This window comes from Ciconia boyciana, chromosome 8, assembly GCF_034638445.1.
Source record: "Ciconia boyciana chromosome 8, ASM3463844v1, whole genome shotgun sequence".
Taxonomy (NCBI): Eukaryota; Metazoa; Chordata; class Aves; order Ciconiiformes; family Ciconiidae; genus Ciconia; species Ciconia boyciana.
In genome coordinates, this window is record NC_132941.1 from 53776904 (window position 1) to 53798216 (window position 21313).

Consider the following 21313-nt stretch of genomic DNA (forward strand, 5'->3'; position numbering starts at 1 on the left):
AGAGTGAAGAAAAAAAGCCATTTCTCCCGTGGTCTAAATAATATCACTGAAAGAACTTAAGTACCACTGCTTTAAAACTGTCCTTGGGCTGTGAGCAAACCATGCTGGGTTAGAATACAATTAAAGAGACACTGCACAATTTCATGAGTTCTGCTCTAATTTTTTTTGAAGCATGGATTCATGGACAGTGCTGTCAGAAACATAGGTAACAGTTGGTTCATCAAAAGGCAGATATCCTGAGTGGGACTGGACCCCAAGTTCAGGTAGAAAGCATGGCCAAATGCCCAAAACATACTGAGTCATAGACTTGAATGCTAAGATAGACAATTACTTTGATGGACTCTGAGCTCTGACATGGCATAGGACCTCACACAGTAAGTCATCATAGACTCATAGAATAGTTTAGGTTGGAAACGACCTTTAAGATCAAGTCCAACCATTAACCTAGCACTGCCCAGTCCATCACTAAACCATGTCCCTAAGCACCACATCTACATGTCTTTTAAATACCTTCAGCGATGGTGACTCAACCACTTCCCTGGGCAGCCTGTTCCAGTGCTTGACCACCCTTTCCGTGAAGAAATTTTTCCTAATATCCAATCTAAATGTCCCCTGGCGCAACTTGAGGCCATTTCCTCTCGTCCTATCACTTGTTACTTGGGAGAAGAGACCGACCCCCACCTCACTACAACCTCCTTTCAGGTAATTGTAGAGAGTGATAAGGTCTCTTCTGAGCCTCCTTTTCTCCAGGCTAAACAACCCCAGTTCCCTCAGCCCCTCCTCATCAGACTTGTGCTCTAGACCCTTCACCAGCTTTGTTGCCCTTGTTTGGACACGCTCCAGCACCTCAATGTTTCTCTTGTAGTGAGGGGCCCAAAACTGAAGACAGTATTTGAGGTGTGGCCTCACCGGTGCTGAGTACAGGGGGACGATCACTTCCCTAGTCCTGCTGGCCACACTATTTCTGATACAAGTCGGGATGCCTTCTTGGCCACCTGGGCACACTGCTGGCTCATATTCAGCCAGCTATTGACCAACACGCCCAGGTCCTTTTCTGCTGGGCAGCTTTTCAGCCACTCTTCCCCAAGCCTGTAGCGTTGCATGGGGTTGCTGTGGCCCAAGTGCAGGACCTGTCACTTAGCCTTGTTGAACCCCATACAATTGACCTCAGCCCATCGATCCAGCCTGTCCAGGTCCCTCTGCAGAGCCTTCCTACCCTCAAGCAGATCAACTCTCCCACCCAACTTGGTGTCATCTGCAAACTTACTGAGGGTGCACTCGATCCCTTTGTCCAGATCATTGATAAAGATATTAAAGAGAACTAGGCCCAAAACTGAGCCCTGGAGAACACCACTTGTGACCAGCTGCCAACTGGATTTAACTCAATTCACCACAACTCTTTGGGCCCATATCATGGAATAGTTTGGGTTGGAAGGGACCTTTAAAGGTCATCTAGTCCAACCCCCCTGCAATGAGCACGGACATCTTCAACTAGGTCAGGTTGCTCAGAGCCCTGTCCAACCTGACCTTGAATGTTGCCACGGATGGGGCATCTACAGCTTCTCTGGGCAACCTGTTCCGGTGTTTCACCACCCTCATTGTAAAAAATTTCTTCCTTATATCTGGTGTAAATCTACCCTCTTTTAGTTTAAAACCATTACCCCTTGTCCTGTTGCAACAGGTCCTGCTAAAAAGTTTGCCCCCATCTTTCTTGTAAGCCCCCTTTAAGTACTGAAAGGCTGCAGTAAAGTCTCCCTGGAGCCTTCTCTTCTCCAGGCTGAACAACCCCAACTCTCTCAGCCTTTCCTCATAGGAGAGGTGTTCCATTGCTCTGATCATTTTTGTGGCCCTCCTCTGGACCTGCTCCAACAGGTGCATGTCTTTCCTGTGCTGAGGGCTCCAGAGCTGGATACAGTACTCCAGGTGGGGTCTCACCAGAACAGAGCAGAGGGGCAGAATCACCTCCCTCAACCTGCTGGCCACGCTTCTTTTGATGCAGCCCAAGATACTTCTGGCTTTCTGGGCTGCGAGTGCACATTGTTGGCTCATGTCCAGGTTTTCATCCACCAGTACCTCCAAGTCCTTCTCCTCAGGGTTGCTCTCAATCCCTTCGTCCCCCAGCCTGTATTGACACAGGAGGTTGCCCCGACACAGGTGCAGGACCCTGCACTTGGCCTTGTTGAACCTCATGATGTTCACACAGGCCCACTTCTCCAGCTTGTCCAGGTGCCTCTGAATGGCATCCCATCCCTCAGGTGCGTCAACCGCACCACTCATCTTCGTGTCATCTGCAAACTTGCTGAGGGTGCACTCAATCCCACTGTCTATGTCATTGATGAAGATATTAAACAGTACTGGTCCCAATACTCACCCCTGAGGGACACCACTTGTCACCGATCTCCATCTGGACATTGAGGCGTTGACCACTATGCTCTGGATGCGACCATCCAACCAATTCCTCATCCACCAAGCAGTCCACCCATCAAATCCATATCTCTCCAATTTAGAGAGAAGGACCTTGTGGGGGACTGTGTGAAAGGCCTTACAGAAGTCCAGATAGATGACATCCGTAGCTCTTCCCTTGTCCACTGATGTAGTCACTCCATCATAGAAGGCCACTGGGTTGGTCAGGCAGGACTTGCCCTTGGTGAAGCCATGCTGGCTGTCTTGAATCACCTCCCTGTCCTCCATGTGCCTTAGCGTAGCTTCTAGGAGGATCTGTTCCATGACCTTCCCAGGCACAGAGATGAAGCTGACAGATTGGTAGTTCCCAGGGTCCTCCTTTCTACCCCTTTTAAAAGAGGGGGCAGTGTTTCCCTTTTTCCAGTCACTGGAGACTTCACCTGACTTCCATGACTTTTCAAATATCATGGAGAGTGTCTTGTCAACTACATCAGCCAGTTCCCTCAGGAATCTGGGATGCATCTCGTTAGGTCCCACAGACTTACATATGTTCAGGTTCCTCAGGTGGTCATGAACTTGATCTTCTCTTACAGTGGGAGGGACTTTGCTCCCCCAGGCCCCATCTTGTGGTCCGTCCACTCAAGAGGTGTGAGAAGAGTGATTGCCAGTGAAGCCTGAGGCAAAAATGTTGTTGAGTACCTCAGCCTTCTCCTCGTCCGTTTTTACTAGTTTGCCAGTCTTACTGATCGCAGGGGTACACTTTCCTTGACCTTCCTTTTCTGGCTGACTTATCTGTAGAAGCTCTTCTTATTATTCTTTAGATCCCTTGCCAAGTTCAGCTCCAGCTGCGCCTTGGCCTTCCTGATCCCATCCCTACACAACCAGGCAGTGTCCTTATACTCTTCCCAGGATACCTGTCACTGCTTCCACTGGCTGTGCATTTCCTTCTTGCCCTTTAGTTTGACGAGAAGGTCTCGACTCAGCCATGCTGGTTTCTTGCCTTCCTTAATCCTTCCAGTTCAGTCAATCAATCTAGTCCAACCCATCTGTCATGGCTAAGAAAGTGTGGATCTCGGTTTACAGTTTGAAATGTCTGCATCTGTGTGAACCTTTGTGGGAGGTGCCATACTCCAACCTAGGTGGTTGGAACAACAGCAAAATATGTCATCATGTGTAACTGGAAAAAAGATCGCAACCACGTAGGAAGTCTGTGGCAAAGTAGGAACCTTGCAGTTCTCCCAAGATACCTTCCAATGCCTTTAGTACAACAGAATTCTTTCTTCAGTGAACCTCACAGTCTACATCTTGGGTGTTTGTGTTTGATCCTTTTCATAAGTAGTTAATTTATGATTAAATCCAAAGACATAAAGAAAATCCATGGTGTGTCTAGAAAAAGGACTTCAGCATCTTGGATCACAGACAACTTTCCCCTTCCATTTGCCTTGATAATATGCAGGGTGCTTAGCTCTTCATAAACTCCATTTAGGTAAAAGTCATCACTTTAACATGAATAAGAACCACATTTTCAGCACACTACTTAGGAGGAAAGGCATAAGGGATATTTATCCTTGTATTTCAGGGCCTAAACAAAAATATTCCTCATCTAATACCTGGAGGAAATATCATTCTGCAGCATAGCACTGGAGCTAATTCTGAGTTTGAAGAAGTTTAAGTTTGTTTCTGACTACTTCTTGAGACAGCCTATCAAGCTAGAGAGATGACTGGTCACTTCCAGTGCTTTTCTTTCCCTTCTCAGCCTAAGATATCCTCCCTCATGAGTCTGAAGGGGATGCACATTTCCTTGAGCTCCATTTACTATTCCTTCATTAAAATGACAATCACCCAGCCATCTCCTGGGGGACTTGCTGAAGCTGATTGACTTTTCAAGCTGTTCCCACTTTATCGATCTTCTGTCTGAAAAAATTCCAACAGGTTTATTTTCCCAAGACAAAGTGTTTTGTGTTAGATGAGCTTCTGAGTGCCGAGCGCAAAAGATGACAGGAAAAGGAGGCTTTTCTAGGGTAAAATTAAGCTTGAACTAACTGTGCTTTGAAAGATATTAGGCAATGAGGTCTTAGGGCATGATAGTGCAGGAACAATCAATTGTGTGCTTTCTGAGCTGCCCACAACTCACAAGCAGTTGGTGGGGAAGAGGGGGATCCCTATGTTGAGCATATGCCGTATGGACCACAACTATTTATTAACCTTGATAATAAACAGCAAGCTTACCTCTTTGGAAAGTCTATGTACACACAAGCTTAGACCTCAGTGTCTGCATTTTGCAGACATGCTAACTAGAATCGAGGCTGTTAATCCTCATGCTGAGGTAATGAATAAGACTCACACTCAACCAGTGCTAGTATGAAATATCTACATGCAGTGTAGCACTGGATTTAACTGTATTATTAGAGGCTTAATCCAGCTGATCTGATTGTTGCCCAAGCAAAGAAACTGGGTGACAGATGACTGATTTCTTCCATTTTTGCACTTATATCCCTGTCCTTATATTTCTCAACCAAAATTCTCTGCTCTGAGGAAGTAGGAGAGGATGTAGTGGCATAACCTGACTGTCTGGATGAGAAAGGAAGAGAGTCATTTGGTACTGTTCAGAACAACCTTAGCTTATTGCCCAGGGACCCAGCTGTATAACCAGGCCACCCTGCAAAGCAAGTGGTGCAACCTACATAAAGGCATTGTCAGCTATGTAATCCAGCCTGAGAGCTCCTTCTGTCCTGTGAATTATGATGTCTGTGTTATGACATGCTAAAAAATGTTAGTGTATGGTTCAGAAGGCTGTGAGGGTTTGCAGGCCCTGTCATGGATATTTCAATGGTAACTGGAATGGATAAGCCTCAAAGGATTCAGGAAGGAGCTGATTTTATGTATTATTTTATTTATTTATTTATTTATTGTATTGAAAGAGAGCTTGTGCTGGAGACTGTTCTGGTGGAAAAATGTCATTGCAAAAAACATGTTCAGAGCAATATTAGCCTGAGATGTATTTGTGTTTTTTATGACTCCAGATTCTCTTTGCTTCTTAAGAAAACCAAACTTGCACTATTGCTTTGTCTTGTCTGTGCAGGTTGAAACTTTAGAAGTTTCTTAGAAATGCAGAATTCTCACAAATGCAAAATGCTACCATCCTCTTGTTAATGTTGCTATTAGTCTGTATGTTTATAGATATACATAGGTATAGTGGGTCCTGACCCTTATTGTGTAAATTTGTGTAGATCTGCCCATATTATTCATTCACTTGAATATAAAGGATCACATTGACTTAAACTAATTGAGGATCTGGTGCTGTCTTATTAGTTGTAGAAAACTAGCATGTAGAGGCTCTCAGTCATGTTGTGACTGGAGGTGATGATGCGTTCCTAAGTCTAGAAGGGACTTCTTGCATTGCCAGTCCTCAGCTGTCTCAGGTGGCTGCATCTCATGAGATTTTTTTTTTTTTTTGGGAACGGTAAGAGCCAATCTTTTCCCAGGAAGCTAAGTTAACTAAATGGGAAACTACAGTGCTGAGTAGCCTTGCCTGGGGTCAGGCAGGATTTCTGTGGTATTTATGTTCACGTTGTTGGGTGTGCTGCTGGGGGCAGTAACCTTTGTGGGCCACAGGTAGGGGAGTTGCAGGTAGACATAAGGCTTGTGGGAGAGGGATCAGCTGAGGTAGGGAATGGAACATGTTGCAGGCTGACTGTAAAAGTTGGTTTGGGAATTGTCTGCAATTTTTTATATCTGTGTCTAAGGAACTGGACTAAACTACCTCCATCACTGCCCCCTTTTTTAACTACATCAGTTTTGCAAAGATTTGCTGATACTTTGAAAAAGTTAGCATGCCTAGTGTTACATTAGAGTTGACTCATCTAATGTCCTGACAGTACTGTCTACCACTGATCCCAAAACAGGCAGACAGTGTCAAAGGCAAGTTTCTGGTAAACCCTGGCCACAGCCACCATCCCAGGGGGCATGGGTGGACACTGATGTTAGTATCCCCAGCTGGGGAACTGAGATTTGAGTCACCTGTCCCCCTCTCTTAGAAGGGTGAGGTGACCTACTGTCAGGGTAGTTTGTATTTCCCCAGTGTGTACTTACTCTCTGAGTGGTTGGAAGGACTTCTTTGTCATCCACATCTAGCACAGAAATACAGAGTTTAGTGATGGGGCAGTTCCATAGTCTCCCCTCGACATTTTGTTCAATACACATTTAAGCGGGGTTCCAGTTTAAATGCACCTAATAGCATGGATGTTAAACTGAACCCCTACAATTCCTTCAGAAAACCCTACATTCAAAGCACCTTCCTTTTGCTACAAAATAATGCAGATTAAAATGATTAGCTACTAAAGAGAATCATTACAGAAGCATTTTTAGCTATAGTAATAAAAGTAGAAAAGGGCCTGGGAAGGGCCTTGTTTCTAATTAATAATCTAATTAATATCTGATTAATTAATGAGGCTTTGTCATCAAAGCTGCCTTTTATCTTTGAGGCGATTAAAGCGTCCTCTAGACCAAATTTCTTGAATGTCTTGATAAGGCCATCTTTGCTGAGTCAGTCAAGTGCTTGGAATCAAATCAGTATGCTGCCTTATCAGGGATGCATAAAACACCTCTTTGGAAAATTAGAATACATCAGAATCAAGAACACGATAAATATGTCAGATCTTTTAGACAGTACAAATGGGAAGTGAGTAATGATGAGGTGTAGTTCTTCAGAGCTATACAAAAGTAATGCTTTTACATAGATTTCACAGTAGTGAAATGACCAGAACAGAAAAAGGAGAGGCCTTTGTGAAGCCAGACTGTCTTAGCTCCAGATTGCCCCTGGCAACTGAACTGTGTCTTGGGTGGTGTCTGCAGGGATGTGGTGTTCTAGTCTCAGGTCAGAAGCAGTAAGATGATGATTCAGATTCTGATGTCCTTGCTGACGCTGCCGATGTGGATATTACATGATGCCTGTACAGCTTTCATGTTTGTGCTTCTGTGCACAATTTCTACCAGTGGGCATTGACTTTGCCTGGCCACGAGAAGGATTGCCAGCAGGTCATCAATGGTGTAATGGGGCAAGTACGCAATGAAGGGAAGTGCTTATCCCAGCTTTTGAGGAGAAGCCATTTCACATTTCTTCAGGTCTTTCTTTGTATTCTTGATTCTGCCAGCAACCATTGTGAAATCCACATCACATTTCTCTGCTTGTCTCTGCTCTCTTCACTTTGTAATGCTATAGAGTGTGTATGGCACAGTGGAGTCCTGATGTCGTTTGGCACCTCCTTCTAGCAGCACTTCTCATACATATCCCCACAGAATAACAACATTTAAAACATAGATCACTGGTACATTACAAGAAATGATGAACTTTTCATCTCAGGCAGGATGACTGAGGTCCTTCCAGCTCAGCACATGAACTTTGCTAATCCATTTAGTGTGAGATACACCTCACCTTGTTCTAGCCATCTAACAGTTGAGTGTGTGTTGGTTGCTCTGGTCTCCCTTTACATTGGAGGGAGGAAGACACCTGTCATGGTTTAGCCCCAGTTGGCAACTTAGCACCACAGAGACGCTTGCTCACCCTCCGCACCCTGGTGGGATGGGGGGAGAATCGGAAGAGCAAAAGTAAGAAAACTTGTGGGTTGAGATAAGAACAATTTAATGATTGAAATAAAATAAAATAAAAATAATAAATTGTAAAGAAAAGGGAAACAATGGGAGAGAGAGAGGAACAAAACCCAAGAAAAATCAAGTGATGCAACTGCTCACCACCTGCTGACCGACGCCCAGCCTGTCCCTGAGCAGCGATTGCTGCCTCCCAGCCAACTCCCCCCAGTTTCTATACTGAGCATGACATCATATGGTATAGCCCTTTGGCCAGTGTGGGTCAGCTGTCCTGGCTATGGTCCCTCCCAGCTTCTTGTGCACCTGGCAGAGCAGGGGAAGCTGAAAAGTCCTTGACCGGTGTAAACATTACTTAGCAACAACTAAAACATCAGTGTGTTATCAACATTATTTTCATACTAAATCCAAAACACAGCACTATACCAGCTACTAGGAAGAAAACTAACTCTATCCCAGCCGAAACCAGGACAGCACCTTAAGAGAGCAATACATCCTCACCTATTTTAGGATGAATGAGTCATTCTCTGAAGTTAACGTTCTCTGTCTATAGTTAGAGAGGAAATGTGAACAGGCTTGGGAGCTAGAGTTAAATACCTAGTTTGTAGGTAGCTGCATTTAAGATGAGATAAATGGCCATGGTATAGAGAAGATGGAGTCATACTTATAGCTGGGGAAGTAGAGTTATTTTAGTATTGCAGTAGGAGGCACCAATCTTTGTTGCTTTTGTGTCTCCTTATTGTGGGCTATTCTGCAGCAGAATATAAAGTGATGCTTAGTAACCACTACACCTGCAGCCTGCTGATGGTGAATGCTATTTAGACACGCAATGGCATATTGTTCTGGATAGCCAGTGATTGCTGGAGATATCCAAAGCACCACTGTGTCCCTACAGGACAAGTAGAACAAGAATGATGCAAACATATGGCTTTCAAGTTAGTCCCCACTGTCCCTGTAGGCTAAATACATAAAAGCTACATCTCCAGAGACTGTTCATGCCCATCTGAGTAGTCATCTCCACTAAGGCAGGACTGGTGTAAACGGTCCCCCTGCGTTGTGGGATGGTGATCTAATGAAACACTGATGAGCAATCAGCCACTAGAAAGGTAACTGATATTCACATCTCCTGTGCTTTATTGCCCATAAATACAGAGGTGGAATATTCTGTATCCTTTTGTCTGACCTCTGAGACATCCGGAGTCATCCCAAAGGCTCATATTGACTAAACAAGAGAGGATACCTCTCCTGTCAGAAATAAAAAAGAAGAGAAGAATCTGCAAGAAAAAAAGAAGAAGCCACTGTTCCTAGTTAACTTCTATCTCCTTCATTTTGAACTGTGAATCACAATGACTAATGCATCATGGCAGCTCATTTTGCCTTGCCAGTCTCCATTGTACATTATAAATTAAAATTTATCAACAAAGGTCATCTTCAAGTCTTTCAGAAGTTTGGTGATGGGAATTCTCATTAATCAAAAAAGAAAGGGGATGGAGGAAGGGTGCTGGTATTATAACAGAAAGTGGGGTGGGTATTCTGCTGTGTAGATGACATGCAAAATAAAAGGAAAAAAAATAATTTTCCAAGAGAAATTACCAAAACTATGATCTGCTTGAACTTCTTTCTCCCCAGGGGAATCTCTCATTTTAGGTACTTTTTAAACTTTGTGGAACCGAAAGTCCCCTAGAACTCATGGATTACAGTTCCAGAAGTACTGAGGATGTAAAACACTGTACAGGATGGCAGAAAGTGGTTTTTATTTAGGTCTTTTTAAATACTCTGGGGGTTTGCTGATATACTTGGATAGTTTTTTTTTTAAGAAAAATCTTCCTGTTAAAGTTTGGTCTCTGAAGCATCCATGACAAAAGATGTAATTGGACTAGAAAGAGTAGTCATAGGATGACCAGAGATATTAATAAGTCGTACCAGGAGTGGCTAAATAAACAAGGAGTCTTCAGACTGGAAAAAAAAAATCTGTGGAGAATATGACAACAATCAATGAAATCACAAATGGCAGCATGGGGCTCCATGGTTTCATTCTTGTTAAGTGGTAGCAACGGGCTCTGAAATATATTATTGAGTTAAAATGAAAGGGAGCTTCTCTTCATACAGCACATAGTTGTGGTGTTTATTAACATGTGATAATGAAGTTGCCAAGTTTCCCTGTGGGGTTAGACAGATTTATGGAACTAAAAGCCCACTGAGGGCTCTTGCACATAAAGGCATCATGTTCAATTTAGGAAGTCCGTGATATTGCTGTAGGCTAGGAAGATACACCAGGAAGCAGTACCATATGCTTTCTCAGTTTCTGTTCACTTCCCCAGACTTTCATTGTTGTCCTTAGTTTTCTTTAGTGGGATGGGGACAAAGGGAGGCAGTCGGTTCTGTTTATAGTTGTAAAATATTCTGACTTTATATTTATTACAGTCACTCTAAAATCATGGTTGGCTAAAAGCAAGCTCTCAGTAGAGCAAATGTTGTGCTCTTCTAGGTGAAAGATTCACAGAGTACAGATACTTGGATTTCCTTGGTTAGTAAGTAGGCACAGCCCAACATGGCTGTTGGGTTTTTGTTTGTTTGGGCTTTTTGTTTGTGTTTTCTTTTTGTTGTTGTCGTTGTTGTCAGAAAAAAGTATCCTTGTGTGTGACCAGGTCAGCTAGACAGGCTTGCACTGGTAAGAGTGGATCTTTCTGGGAACTGCCTCATTGTAAGTGAAATTAGGGTCCACTGTTGCAGGCTGGGAGCTGGACCTGGGCTCCCCTGGTTGCCTTGAGGTTGGGAATGATATAGTCCTGGAGGGGCAGAGGAGAGCCCGGGGAGCTGGGCTAGCAGCAACGGGTGGCACCACATCTGCTGCTTCTGGGGGAGCATTGCTAGACTTGCACCCATTCCCTGCCTTGGCAGTGGCAGCAGTCACCCCGCTTTTCCTGAGCTCCAGCTGGGGCTGGATTAGCTGCAGGGCCAACTCTGTGTTTCTGTCCTAGGCATTTGGCTGCCTAAGGCAGACTCTGGCTTTGTCTGGGCTCCTAAGCAGCCCTAATAGAGGAAAGGTTGCTTCTCTCTTTTGTATCTAAACATGAAAAATGCTTTGGGAGTGGAAGATGTTCAGCCACCAACAGCCATAGTCACCAACAGCCATGAACTAGTGTAAAATGCTTAGTTTAGTGATCGTGCCCCTGTACTCAGCACTGGTGAGGCTGCACCTCGAATACTGTGTTCAGTTTTGGGCCCCCCACTACAAGAGAGACATTGAGGTGCTGGAGCATGTCCAGAGAAGGACAACGAAGCTGGTGAAGGGTCTAGAGTACAAGTCTGATGAGGAGGGGCTGAGGGAACTGGGGTTGTTTAGCCTGGAGAAAAGGAGGCTGAGGGGAGACCTTATTGCTCTCTACAGCTACCTGAAAGGAGGTTGTAGCGAGGTGGGGGTCGGTCTCTTCTCCCAGGTAACAAGTGATAGGACGAGAGGAAATGGCCTCAAGTTGCGCCAGGGGAGGTTTAGACTGGATATTAGGAAATGTTACTTCACTGAAAGGGTGGTCAATCATTGGAACAGGCTGCCCAGGGAAGTGGTTGAGTCACCATCCCTGGAAGTATTTAAAAGACGTTTGGATGAGGTGCTTAGGGACATTGTATAGTGGTGGTCCTGGTAGCGTTAGGTTAATGGTTGGACTTGATCTTAAAGGTCTTTTCCAACCTATACGATTCTGTGATTCTGTGAAAATGTTCAATAAGGAAGAAAAGGAATAATCTCAAAGAGTTCAGAGAGGCAGGGCCAGAGCATGCTAAATGGCTGATATCCTTTCGAAGAGGCGCAGCCCTCTGCCCTGCCTGTAAGTTAGTGGGACCAGCTTCCCACGTGGTGCGGTAGTTATTGTGCAGTCGGCCTGGTTCCTGATTTCGGACTCTGCGCTCCAGTAAGAACCCATTTAGCCATTTGGTGCAAAGCAGTGTGGTGGGGTTAGTGCTGAGCCAGCTTTTGCATGAGTCCTGAACCACTTATGGTCGCTAGGGTAGCTGTCCAAAGGGGTTTACAGCTGGGGCTACCGCAGGGGGTGGTCAAGCTGGGCTCTGACTCAGGAGGGGTCTCTTCTCAGTGTGTCATAGCTTCAGAAAGGCCTTTATCTCAGGGAGGGTAATTTGGGGGGCACGTAGGGGAAGGGAGAGACAGAAACAAATTGTTTCACAAGCAATGGAAGTTTGGCAGCCTGACTTCTTGTGTTGCGCAGTTGGGTTCTTTGTAGTGTATTAATATGTGAGCTGTGTTTGAACCTTGCATCTGGATGGTTCAGAGAGATGTGCCTGCTCTCATGTCTCATGGGATTAGGTTTCATGCTGCAGCTTTTCTCTGAGTGCTAATAAGTTTGCTCTCCTTTTGCTGGCTGCTGGTTTTCATGAAACTTGTAGAAACTTTGTTCCTCTCGGGTTTTTGTTTCTCTGTCAAACTGGGAGAAAATTGGCCAACGGGTAAAAACAAGAAGTTGTTTGGGGGGTATGGAGAGACAGGCACACTGCAGGCAGACAGTTTGCAGGCACATGAGAAGAGAAGCAAATGTTAATCTGGGCTGTGTGTGTTCCTGTTGCTCTCTGAAGTGCACAGAGAGTCGGGATATTCTCCTGCTCATTTAAGCAGAGCTGTGCCCCCCACGCAGTTCTCAGCGTGTGGCTGCGGGTGTGTGTGTAGCAGGACTCTGATCTGGAGATGAATTTATAAGCTTTAGTATCTTAGGAAAAAGGCTGAGAATCTAAAATCAGAACCATACCTGCTCCTTCTCCACACACAGTCAGGGAGAGTCACAGGCACAGAGGAGAAACCCCCGTAACGGGAGAGCTGGTGGCACATGTACACTCCAGGAGGTTGACTTGTCCCTCCCAGCCATCCAGTGCTGGCATTTGCAGCTCTTATGCTTCTGCGAGACTGATACATATTTTATAGCCTATCTCCATAGCTGAGGAGCTGAGACTGAAAACAAACAAAACCTCCTTTCTCTGCCCGACAGAGGCCTGAGATAGAAACCATCTGAGAGTAGGACTTCTCTAAAAGCTATTCAGATGGCATTCTCTCTGCCTCTCCACACCTCTACTTCATATCCCTGGGACGAGCAAATCTTATCACAATATTAAAGTCTGCTGGCTCAGGCCTGTTTGTCGGATTCACAGGGAAGCTCAGGCTCAGACCTACAGGAAGAAGATGGATTTTGTTAGCTCTTGGTGCCCTGAGTGATGACCAGGTTTGGTAGGGAGAAGCTCCTCTGCCTGGGTGTGCTTTTCTGCCTTTGAGCACACAGTGTGGGAAGCTTCTCTGCCCTTGAGCCCTGCTCTGCCAGATTGTGGGACAGCACTTGCAGCAATGGTTAAAACACGTCATGGCCCGTCAGGGGAGGGCAATGGAATCAAGCAGGTGATTTTGTTTCCCAACTGTTTATAATAGAATACGATTACGAGAGAATTTACAGTCTCCCAATAAATTAATTACATTATAAACCTTGCTTTTCCAAAGGGAATATGTAGAATTCGGTGCCATACTGTGTTCAGGGAAAGCCCACATTTATTTGGCTATATGAATGACACTTGTATTGTACGGGATTAAGTGTTTCTTCATGTTAACCAAGGCTAGCAGAGATTCTTCCTCATGGCTGGTAGGAACCACTAGTTATAAACACCAAAAAGCTGAATTGGAGTAGACAAATGTCCATTCAAGCCTGGACTACCCCTTGAGTTTTATTGCTTTTCACTGGGCAGCCTTTGTTGGGGTATTGCGAGCAGCTTGGTTTGCAGGATGTAAAGCAGGATAGAGGGGACAATGAAATGCTGTAAGATCAATGTATAAGGACAGTTGTAACAGTTTCTGTGCTACCAGCAGTGTAATGAGATGCAAAAATTTGTTTTATGAAAGCATTGTTAATAATACATTTATGTATACACATGTATGTGTTGTGTATGGTTAGAAGCAATCTGCAGATATCAACCTGAGGCTGAAGGCAATAACAGCCTTCCAAGACGGTGAGACTCTAGTGATGGCTTCAATGGAGCAACCCAGAGGAGAACCAGCTAGGCAGGATCAGTTGGCCATAAAAGGCCCAACCAAAGTCAAAGCAAGCATTTGGGGTGTCACTCATGGAAAGGGTCTTTTGTATCACTGAGTCTTTTGTCATTCTGGTATAACTACAGACCTTTCTTCCCCTCCACTCCTTTAATAATGTGCTTTGAAGTGGATCCTATTCTGACCAAAGGCATGGGAGAAAACATGGTATCCAGTCTCCTTGTCGTGTCAAGCAACTGTAAGGACATGTGGGCTAGTTAATTTGCAGTTAGAAGTCTTTGACTGCAAAGATAAGTAATTAGTAAAGGAGAAGGGTTCAAGTTAAGATTAAAAGTTGAGCCAGAACTGTTCTGTTCCACCTGTGGGTCTCTTCAAATGTTCAGGCTTGGGTTGCTAAAATTAGGCAGCCAACATTTTTTTTTTTTTTTGTAAATACTTGTTTTCAAATTAGGCAGTTTGGTGGTAGGAGTTTAGCAGGTTTGAGTATTGAGCCATACACTAGATGATTATAGAAGCTGAAACGGCTAATTGTAGATGTCTGCTTTTGAAAAAATGAACCATTACCTATGCAAGCTTTCAGTTTCTTCATCTCTAGAATAGAGATAATATTTCCCAGTATGGCCTTTGGGACTTTGTTAGTTTGAATGGATTAACACGAGACAAAAGCTTCAGATTCTTTGGATGGGAAAGTGCTATGGAAATACAGTACATTATTGTGATATCCTTTGAGACGTTTCTGTGAAGCCAGTGGTGACTGTCATGATAATAAAGCAAGCCTTAGAGAAGCTAACGAAATAGTGATCCTACTTCCTTTCTAGCTAGTCTTTGAAAGGGCAAATGCAACGAGTGATAATGGTTTAATGAGAAAGAGTCATTAGGGCATCCAGCCTGCATCTTTAGAAGTGCAAGGCATTTTGGGAGATCTGAAAATGACGCAGAGAACAAAACCAAAGTAGCTCTGTCAGAATATTAAACTGTTATTTGTATTCTCTTTGAATGCTGATTGAAACCAGTGATCTCTTTCCCTGGCTGGTGGCTGGTACATGTGTAGTCCCGAATGTGGCTTGTTCGGAGCTTCATTGCTGTTGGAAGTGTGAGATCAATGAAGTACCTCAGTGCTTGCCCTCTGTGTGTTACCCTCTGCTTAGAGCTTAGTGTTACTTGAGGATTCCTGACCTGTTGAATTTGCATGTATAGGAGGCCTTGTGTAGTGGAATTAATTGGCCTGGATTATTCAGTTTTATTAATTGAGCTGCTTCACTTTCAAGCTTGGCTGGAGGGGGAAAGCTGCTAGGTTTTTTGTGTGGTATTGATACGTAGCAAGACAAGAGCTTCAGATTCTTTGGATGGGAAAGTGCTATGGAAATACAGTATTTACATAGGAATTACATTATTGTAATATCCTTTGGGATATCTCTGTGAAGCCCAGCAAGTGTCAATACTATGCATTAGTACAAAAGAGTATTAAGTGTAAATAGAGCTAGTATTAGCTCTATTTTAGTATTAAAGAGCTAAACCAGAACACAAGGAAGTTAAGACTCGAAGCACCCCAACTGCTGAGTGTTCAAAGGAGGAAGGTTGGTTCAACCCATTTAAGGAAAGAACCAGTTTGCAAAACATTTAGGAATTGTGCTTGAAAGATGCACAGATGCACAGTGTTGGAGCTGCATCAGTGATAAAACAAGCTTTTGACTTCGTGGTTCCTACTACTTGGAAGCCTGAAACCAGCTGTCTGGTTTTGTGGCGTGGCCTTTTCGATGTCATTCTGGACTCCACTAGCAGCAAGGAAACCAGCGGAGCGGGGTGTAGATTCTGGCACTGCTCAGTTTCTGCAGCCACTTGAATGGCAGCCTGGGGCCACTGGGCACAGCGGCACTGTTCACTGTGGTGCCAGAAGGGTGACTTGGGCCATTTCTCTGCCATACAGACAAGGAGCAGAGGATGGGTCTCAGGCAGAACCACAAAGCTGCAGATGCTGGAGGCTTGCTGAACTTAGAAAATCAGAAAATTACTGGAGCTAGTTACTGGGAAAGGCACTGAATTGCTATGTGTTCTCTAACGATCTGTTTAGTAAAAAGCGTGATTAGAGAGGAGGGCAGGGGCCGTGATTTCTCATCTTAATAAAATCGTAGGTGTGTCCAGGTAGGTTTTTTGTGAGGTTCTTTCCTTGTCCACCTGATAAGGATTGTGCTTCCTCTGTCCATATGATAGAAGCTGTGTAGGGTCGGGAGCCAGGCTTTCCCCACTGTTTGGATCAGGTAGGTGGGCTTTTCATGCAGGTTGTGACACCCCTCCTAAAGCAAGCTGGTGCTGATCGCTCTTCGGGTGTGGGATCCTGTACTAGGTAGCTGTTGATTTGTTCTGGTAGGAAAAACCTTGTTTGTTAGGAAAAGCAGAGTACGAAAACAGCAGAGAAACAAGCAGGGCAAAGTGAGGTTTCAAACATGCCCACAAATGAGGAGGAGGAAGCTACAGAAAACCCTCTGTGATGAAGCAGCCCTTTTCCCCAGTCACGAATGGGTAATACCACCCCCAGATCATCTGCTCCTCCGGGTGGGATTTGCTAGTGCAGGGGCCTGAATCTGTCTCTGTAACTCAGAAAAATTAAATGCCTGGCACAAAGTAGGATGGGGGTGACTGAGGACTCAAGATGCCAGTTTAGGCACATTTTTATCTAGACATGAGTTCAGCTGTTACAATTCTGAGCCACATTTGGATCCCCATCTCCAAGTCAAAAATCAGCCTACTTAAATAAAACTGTTGTTGATGGGTTTAATTTGGATTCTTCTGTTGGATTTGTCTGAAAAGAGAATTTGTGCTAAGGGCGCTGCTGAGATCAGAGTCCTCTCACGTAGATATCGTTTGCAATCCCACACTGACACATGAGAGCAGAGCCTGCCCCCAAAGTCCATCTTCACGGGTGCACCACAGCTCCCCAGGTCATAGGATCAATTGATGCAGAGACAGACCCTGCCCCAAAAGATTCAAGTTTTCTTCTCTTTTCTGCTGGCCACCCTGAATGAAACACAAAAGCTTGAGTTTTTAGGGTAATAATGCTCAAACTGTAACTTTGAGCATCTGTTCACACAGACATTTCCTTCCCCTGAGCTCTAATAACCACATAAATTCTTTTTGTCTCCTCTTTCCTCCAGGTCAACAGACTATGGCACTACCTATGAAAAGCTAAATGACAAAGTAGGCCTGAAGACTGTGCTGAGCTACCTTTATGTCAGTCCTACTAACAAGAGGAAGGTAAGGGAAAGCTATCAAGCCAGTAGCTATAGAAACAAAATTACGGCATTCTGTTCATTCTGAGAGGAATTATGATCCTAAAGTGAAACATGTTGGTAATTCACAAGAGCTTGAATTTGCTGTCTAAGTTGCACTAGTGCAATTCCATGGAATCCAGTAGAACTTTGCCTATTTCACTTGTGATGGGGATGGAGCGCTTAATCTCCTGATGAATGTGTTAGAGAAATAAAAGGGTTGCTTTTATTTGCTTCTGACTGTTACACCTTTAAAGAAGCTGAACTCACACAAATGTTTCTGGGACTCTTGCTTACACTGGCTTTGGCTAATAGACCTCTCCCTGCCTTCTTTGTCTCCTTATTATTAGAAATACTGAGTAAAAGGCTTTTATTTTTGCATTTGACTCTTTTCCCCTTTATGCTTTCCCTAGCTAGAAGTTGGAGGTAAAGATGTAAATGACATTTTCATTGGTTACATCATGTAAGGGGGCTGAAAGCAGAATATGCCTAGGAGAGTGGGTGGGAGACCTAAGATTTGATTTGAATGTGTAGGAGAGATGAGGTCATAGCTTTCAAACCCCCTGCTCATGCTTCCCACGTGATGCAATTAGGGCTGCAGCTGGCTCACAGAGCGCAGCCCAGGAGTTACTACTCAGTGCCTTTTTGGTTTAAAATTATTGCCTGTGTTGATTCAAGGGAGGTAGTGTGACAAAGACGCTTTCAGCTACCCACGGAAATCAACGTGGGAGGGCTGCAGCACATAGCTAATTGCTGGCAGTGGAGTTGTGTTTGGATGGGGTGCAGCCCATTCGGCTTGATCACTTCCAAACTGCCCATCTCCTGTCTCCATCGATACGTTTCCAAACTAGTATTTTGCTACTTGTACCGTTCTTATTACTACCATTGTGTTTTCCACCTCTGGTCAGTCTACAGAGGTTGCAGGATAGATGTGTATTTCAGTGTATGCAACCTTAAGGCAATCATAGCTCTGATTACTCTCAGCAACAATATGTGCATGTTTGGATGTATAGAGGAGAGGAAGAATGCAGGGGTTAGCTTATATTTTTTCTGATGCAGAAGCTGAATTATTGTGACAACTACCTTGACTTCCTTTTTCTGAGCAAAATGGAATGAAGATGTTTCGTAATGAGCTCTCCTGGCCTTCACACCCCTCCCATATCGAAGATGGTGGGCACTGAAGAGTTAACTCTTCTTCATTCTGTTTCCAAAGCAACTCTGCCCACCCAAAATCAGAGGCAATATGCTCAGTTACAAATCCTACGTCACTGGTGTAAAATCTCCCTCACAAATCAGAGTCTTAGGATATATGATTATCTTCTAGCAATTTCTCAAGCTATCAAGCTTTACAAATTAGCAGTCTTTTCTCTCCTTTTTTTTTTTATTAGTAACACCTAAATTTCATCATATAGTGGCATGCAGACCTACCTTTACCTGCTGTTTTCTCATTTCAGATGACAATTTTTAAAAGTTTTTTTTTGGTCTTATGTGTTAAGGAAATGATTTCTGGACCTATCTGTCTGTCTTCCCTCTTCTCCTCCCTTCTGAAAAATCTTTTGAAATGGAGAGACGAGGTGTAAGGAAAACCCGTAGGAAACCAGCTTCAGTGCTGTCTGCTGTGGGAACGTTTCCATTCTTTCTACCTCTGCTAAATATATGGGCACTGTTACTGTGCATGGTTAAATAGCTGGTTTGCCTGAACCCAGAACTGATTCTGCTTTGTTGACCGTCAAAGAAATTCCAAACATCCATGCAGCATGTGAAAAATGCCTGAAGAAGGTGTCACTGGATTGGAGCACCTGGGATTTGTCAGACTCAATGTCAGGTTTATTGTCCACCCACCCCCCTTACAGATTCATGAGGTTGTGCACTGCAAAAAATGCACTTGGGTTGTAACCTTCTCCAAGTCTCTCTGGGTGAATATCGTTACAGTGGCCTGCAGAGTAAGTAGCGTGTTTTTGCTGAGCTCCTGAAGACAAGCACCAGTAACGAGTCACAAAGCAGTAGGTGAATCAATTGCACCCCAGTAGAGAAAGTCCATATCCCTTGTGTTTCGCCTCTAACAGCACAAGTGCTGGCTAGCTGAACACAACGCAGTGATCTCTTGTGAGCCTCAAAAATAGGTCTTTGTTTGAGGCAATAAACGGGGAGGGAGATACGAAAAGTAACACATGTGCACAGGGCCTGTGCGCACACAGTGAATCGTGCAGACCCTTTCCAGGCAAGATATTTTCTCCTGAGGCATTAGCTCCCAGGTACAGGTTGGACCCCGCATGCCTCACAGCTCCTCTCGATTTTTGACGGGTTTGCACACTGTTGCTAGCCCTGTCTGCTCATTAGTGCTTCGAGGATTAGCAGTTACTTGGAGGAGGAGAAAAGCTTTCCATACATTCATTCCTAATTGATTTACTAGTGAGAAGGATAATTACCTCTCAGCTACCCTGCAGAACTACAGTGGGAATTACCTGTCAGATTTCTTTGAAGACCCAAAATGCCTCTCTTCAGCTGTTAAATAGGAATTATGCATTCAGCCAAATGCCAGTTATATAAACATCATTCACCTGAATTGTGGCATAACCCTGGGCTCAATTACGAGGCAAGAGGATTTAAACGCTGGCTTTTTTCTTTCTTCTTTTAAAAGACAAGCTTTTTGTTTCTGATTTATTTTTTGAAAGTTTTTGGTGGGAATACTGTAAGTTTTTTGGCAGCCTCTGCTCTGTTTCTCTGCTCAGTGCTGCCAGGTCATGGTGGGACACTGATTTCTCAATACCAACATCTCTGCTTATTGTAATATGGGGGATCAGATGAAGCCAGAGTTGAAATGCAGAGGCGGAGCAGCTGGGTTAGGCATGGCTACAACCCATGGTGTGGGAGCCTCTGTCATTCCCCTTCTCTCTGGGTCCCAAGAAAGCCACACCTGATTCACACCTTATGCTCCTGAATTATGGCACTCAAACACCCTTTTCTTACAAAGTGTATTCCTTTCTGGAAGAAAAATTGAGGTTAATGTAGGAATGATTTGGTGAAATACTGGAACATGTTCTACAAGTGGAGGTCAGACTTGATGACCTAATGGCTCTTTAGACCTTAAAATATTTAATTCTCTTCAGGTTTTATTCTTCCCCCAATGAAATTAATGTCTGAGCATCTGCTATGTAACATTGATGGCAAAAGCAAGTCCCCAGTTAGCTGCATGTATCGTTGGCCTTCCTCTTTTAAGCTAAAAACTCTTGTCTCAGTTTGGGTTATATATTTTGTCAATTTTATTCATTTCATGTTCTCTTTAGGCTTTCTTCTAAGCTGCTCCCACGTGCCTCCCATCTCTAACCGGAGAGCCCCAGTAGGGTGTTGAATATTACCCCGTCTGTATTTGGTGTCCTGCCGAGTATTGAAATGTCTTTCTTGACACAGCAGACTGGCAAATGCTGGAGCAGCCTGGAAGCAGCTGGTCCCTCAGTCCTCCCCTTTGCTCCTCAGTGAAACACATCAGTCGCTAGTGTTAATCAGTGGGCAAAATCACCATGGAGAGATCATATCTTTGTGCCTGAAGAGGAAAGAGGCAGCTGAGCGGGGGAGAGGTGAAGAAACACAATCTCTATGGTTATCATGGTGATAAATCCAGGACAGCTTCGGTTCTCCCTGGGCACTTCTTGGCTGTGCTGTGCTGTGTTTGGCACTTAGAGGCCAGATTCAGTCTATGGGTGTTCCTTGGTTTTACACGTTGCCACTGGGAGATAACCCTCCACATGCACAGAGTTAACCAAAGCACAGAGCTGCGTAGCCAAGACTGAGCTGAGGTGGCTTTGGCTGTGTCCCCACGTGGTGCTGGGCCGAGGCAGGGCTGGGTCCCAGAGTGCCTGCTCCCAGCTGCTGACCCAACCTGCTGATGGCTGGCTTTGGAGCTGAGATAGGGGGTGCCCATTTCCTAGAAATCACAAGAAGATATTTGGAAAAAGCACTTTGCCACCCTGTAATTTGAGGTTTGCAGCTATAATTAAATCAA

General features: G+C 44.4%; 1 protein-coding gene across 1 annotated transcript in view; it reads left to right on the forward strand.

Annotated features, from left to right (window-relative positions):
- Nucleotides 1–21313, forward strand: part of SORCS3 (sortilin related VPS10 domain containing receptor 3) — a 320923-nt gene that overhangs the window by 134453 nt on the left and 165157 nt on the right. Inside the window, exon 3 of the mRNA XM_072869960.1 lies at nt 17197–17296. Within this exon, the coding sequence (XP_072726061.1) occupies nt 17197–17296 (100 nt within the window). The remainder of the gene's footprint in view (nt 1–17196; nt 17297–21313) is intronic.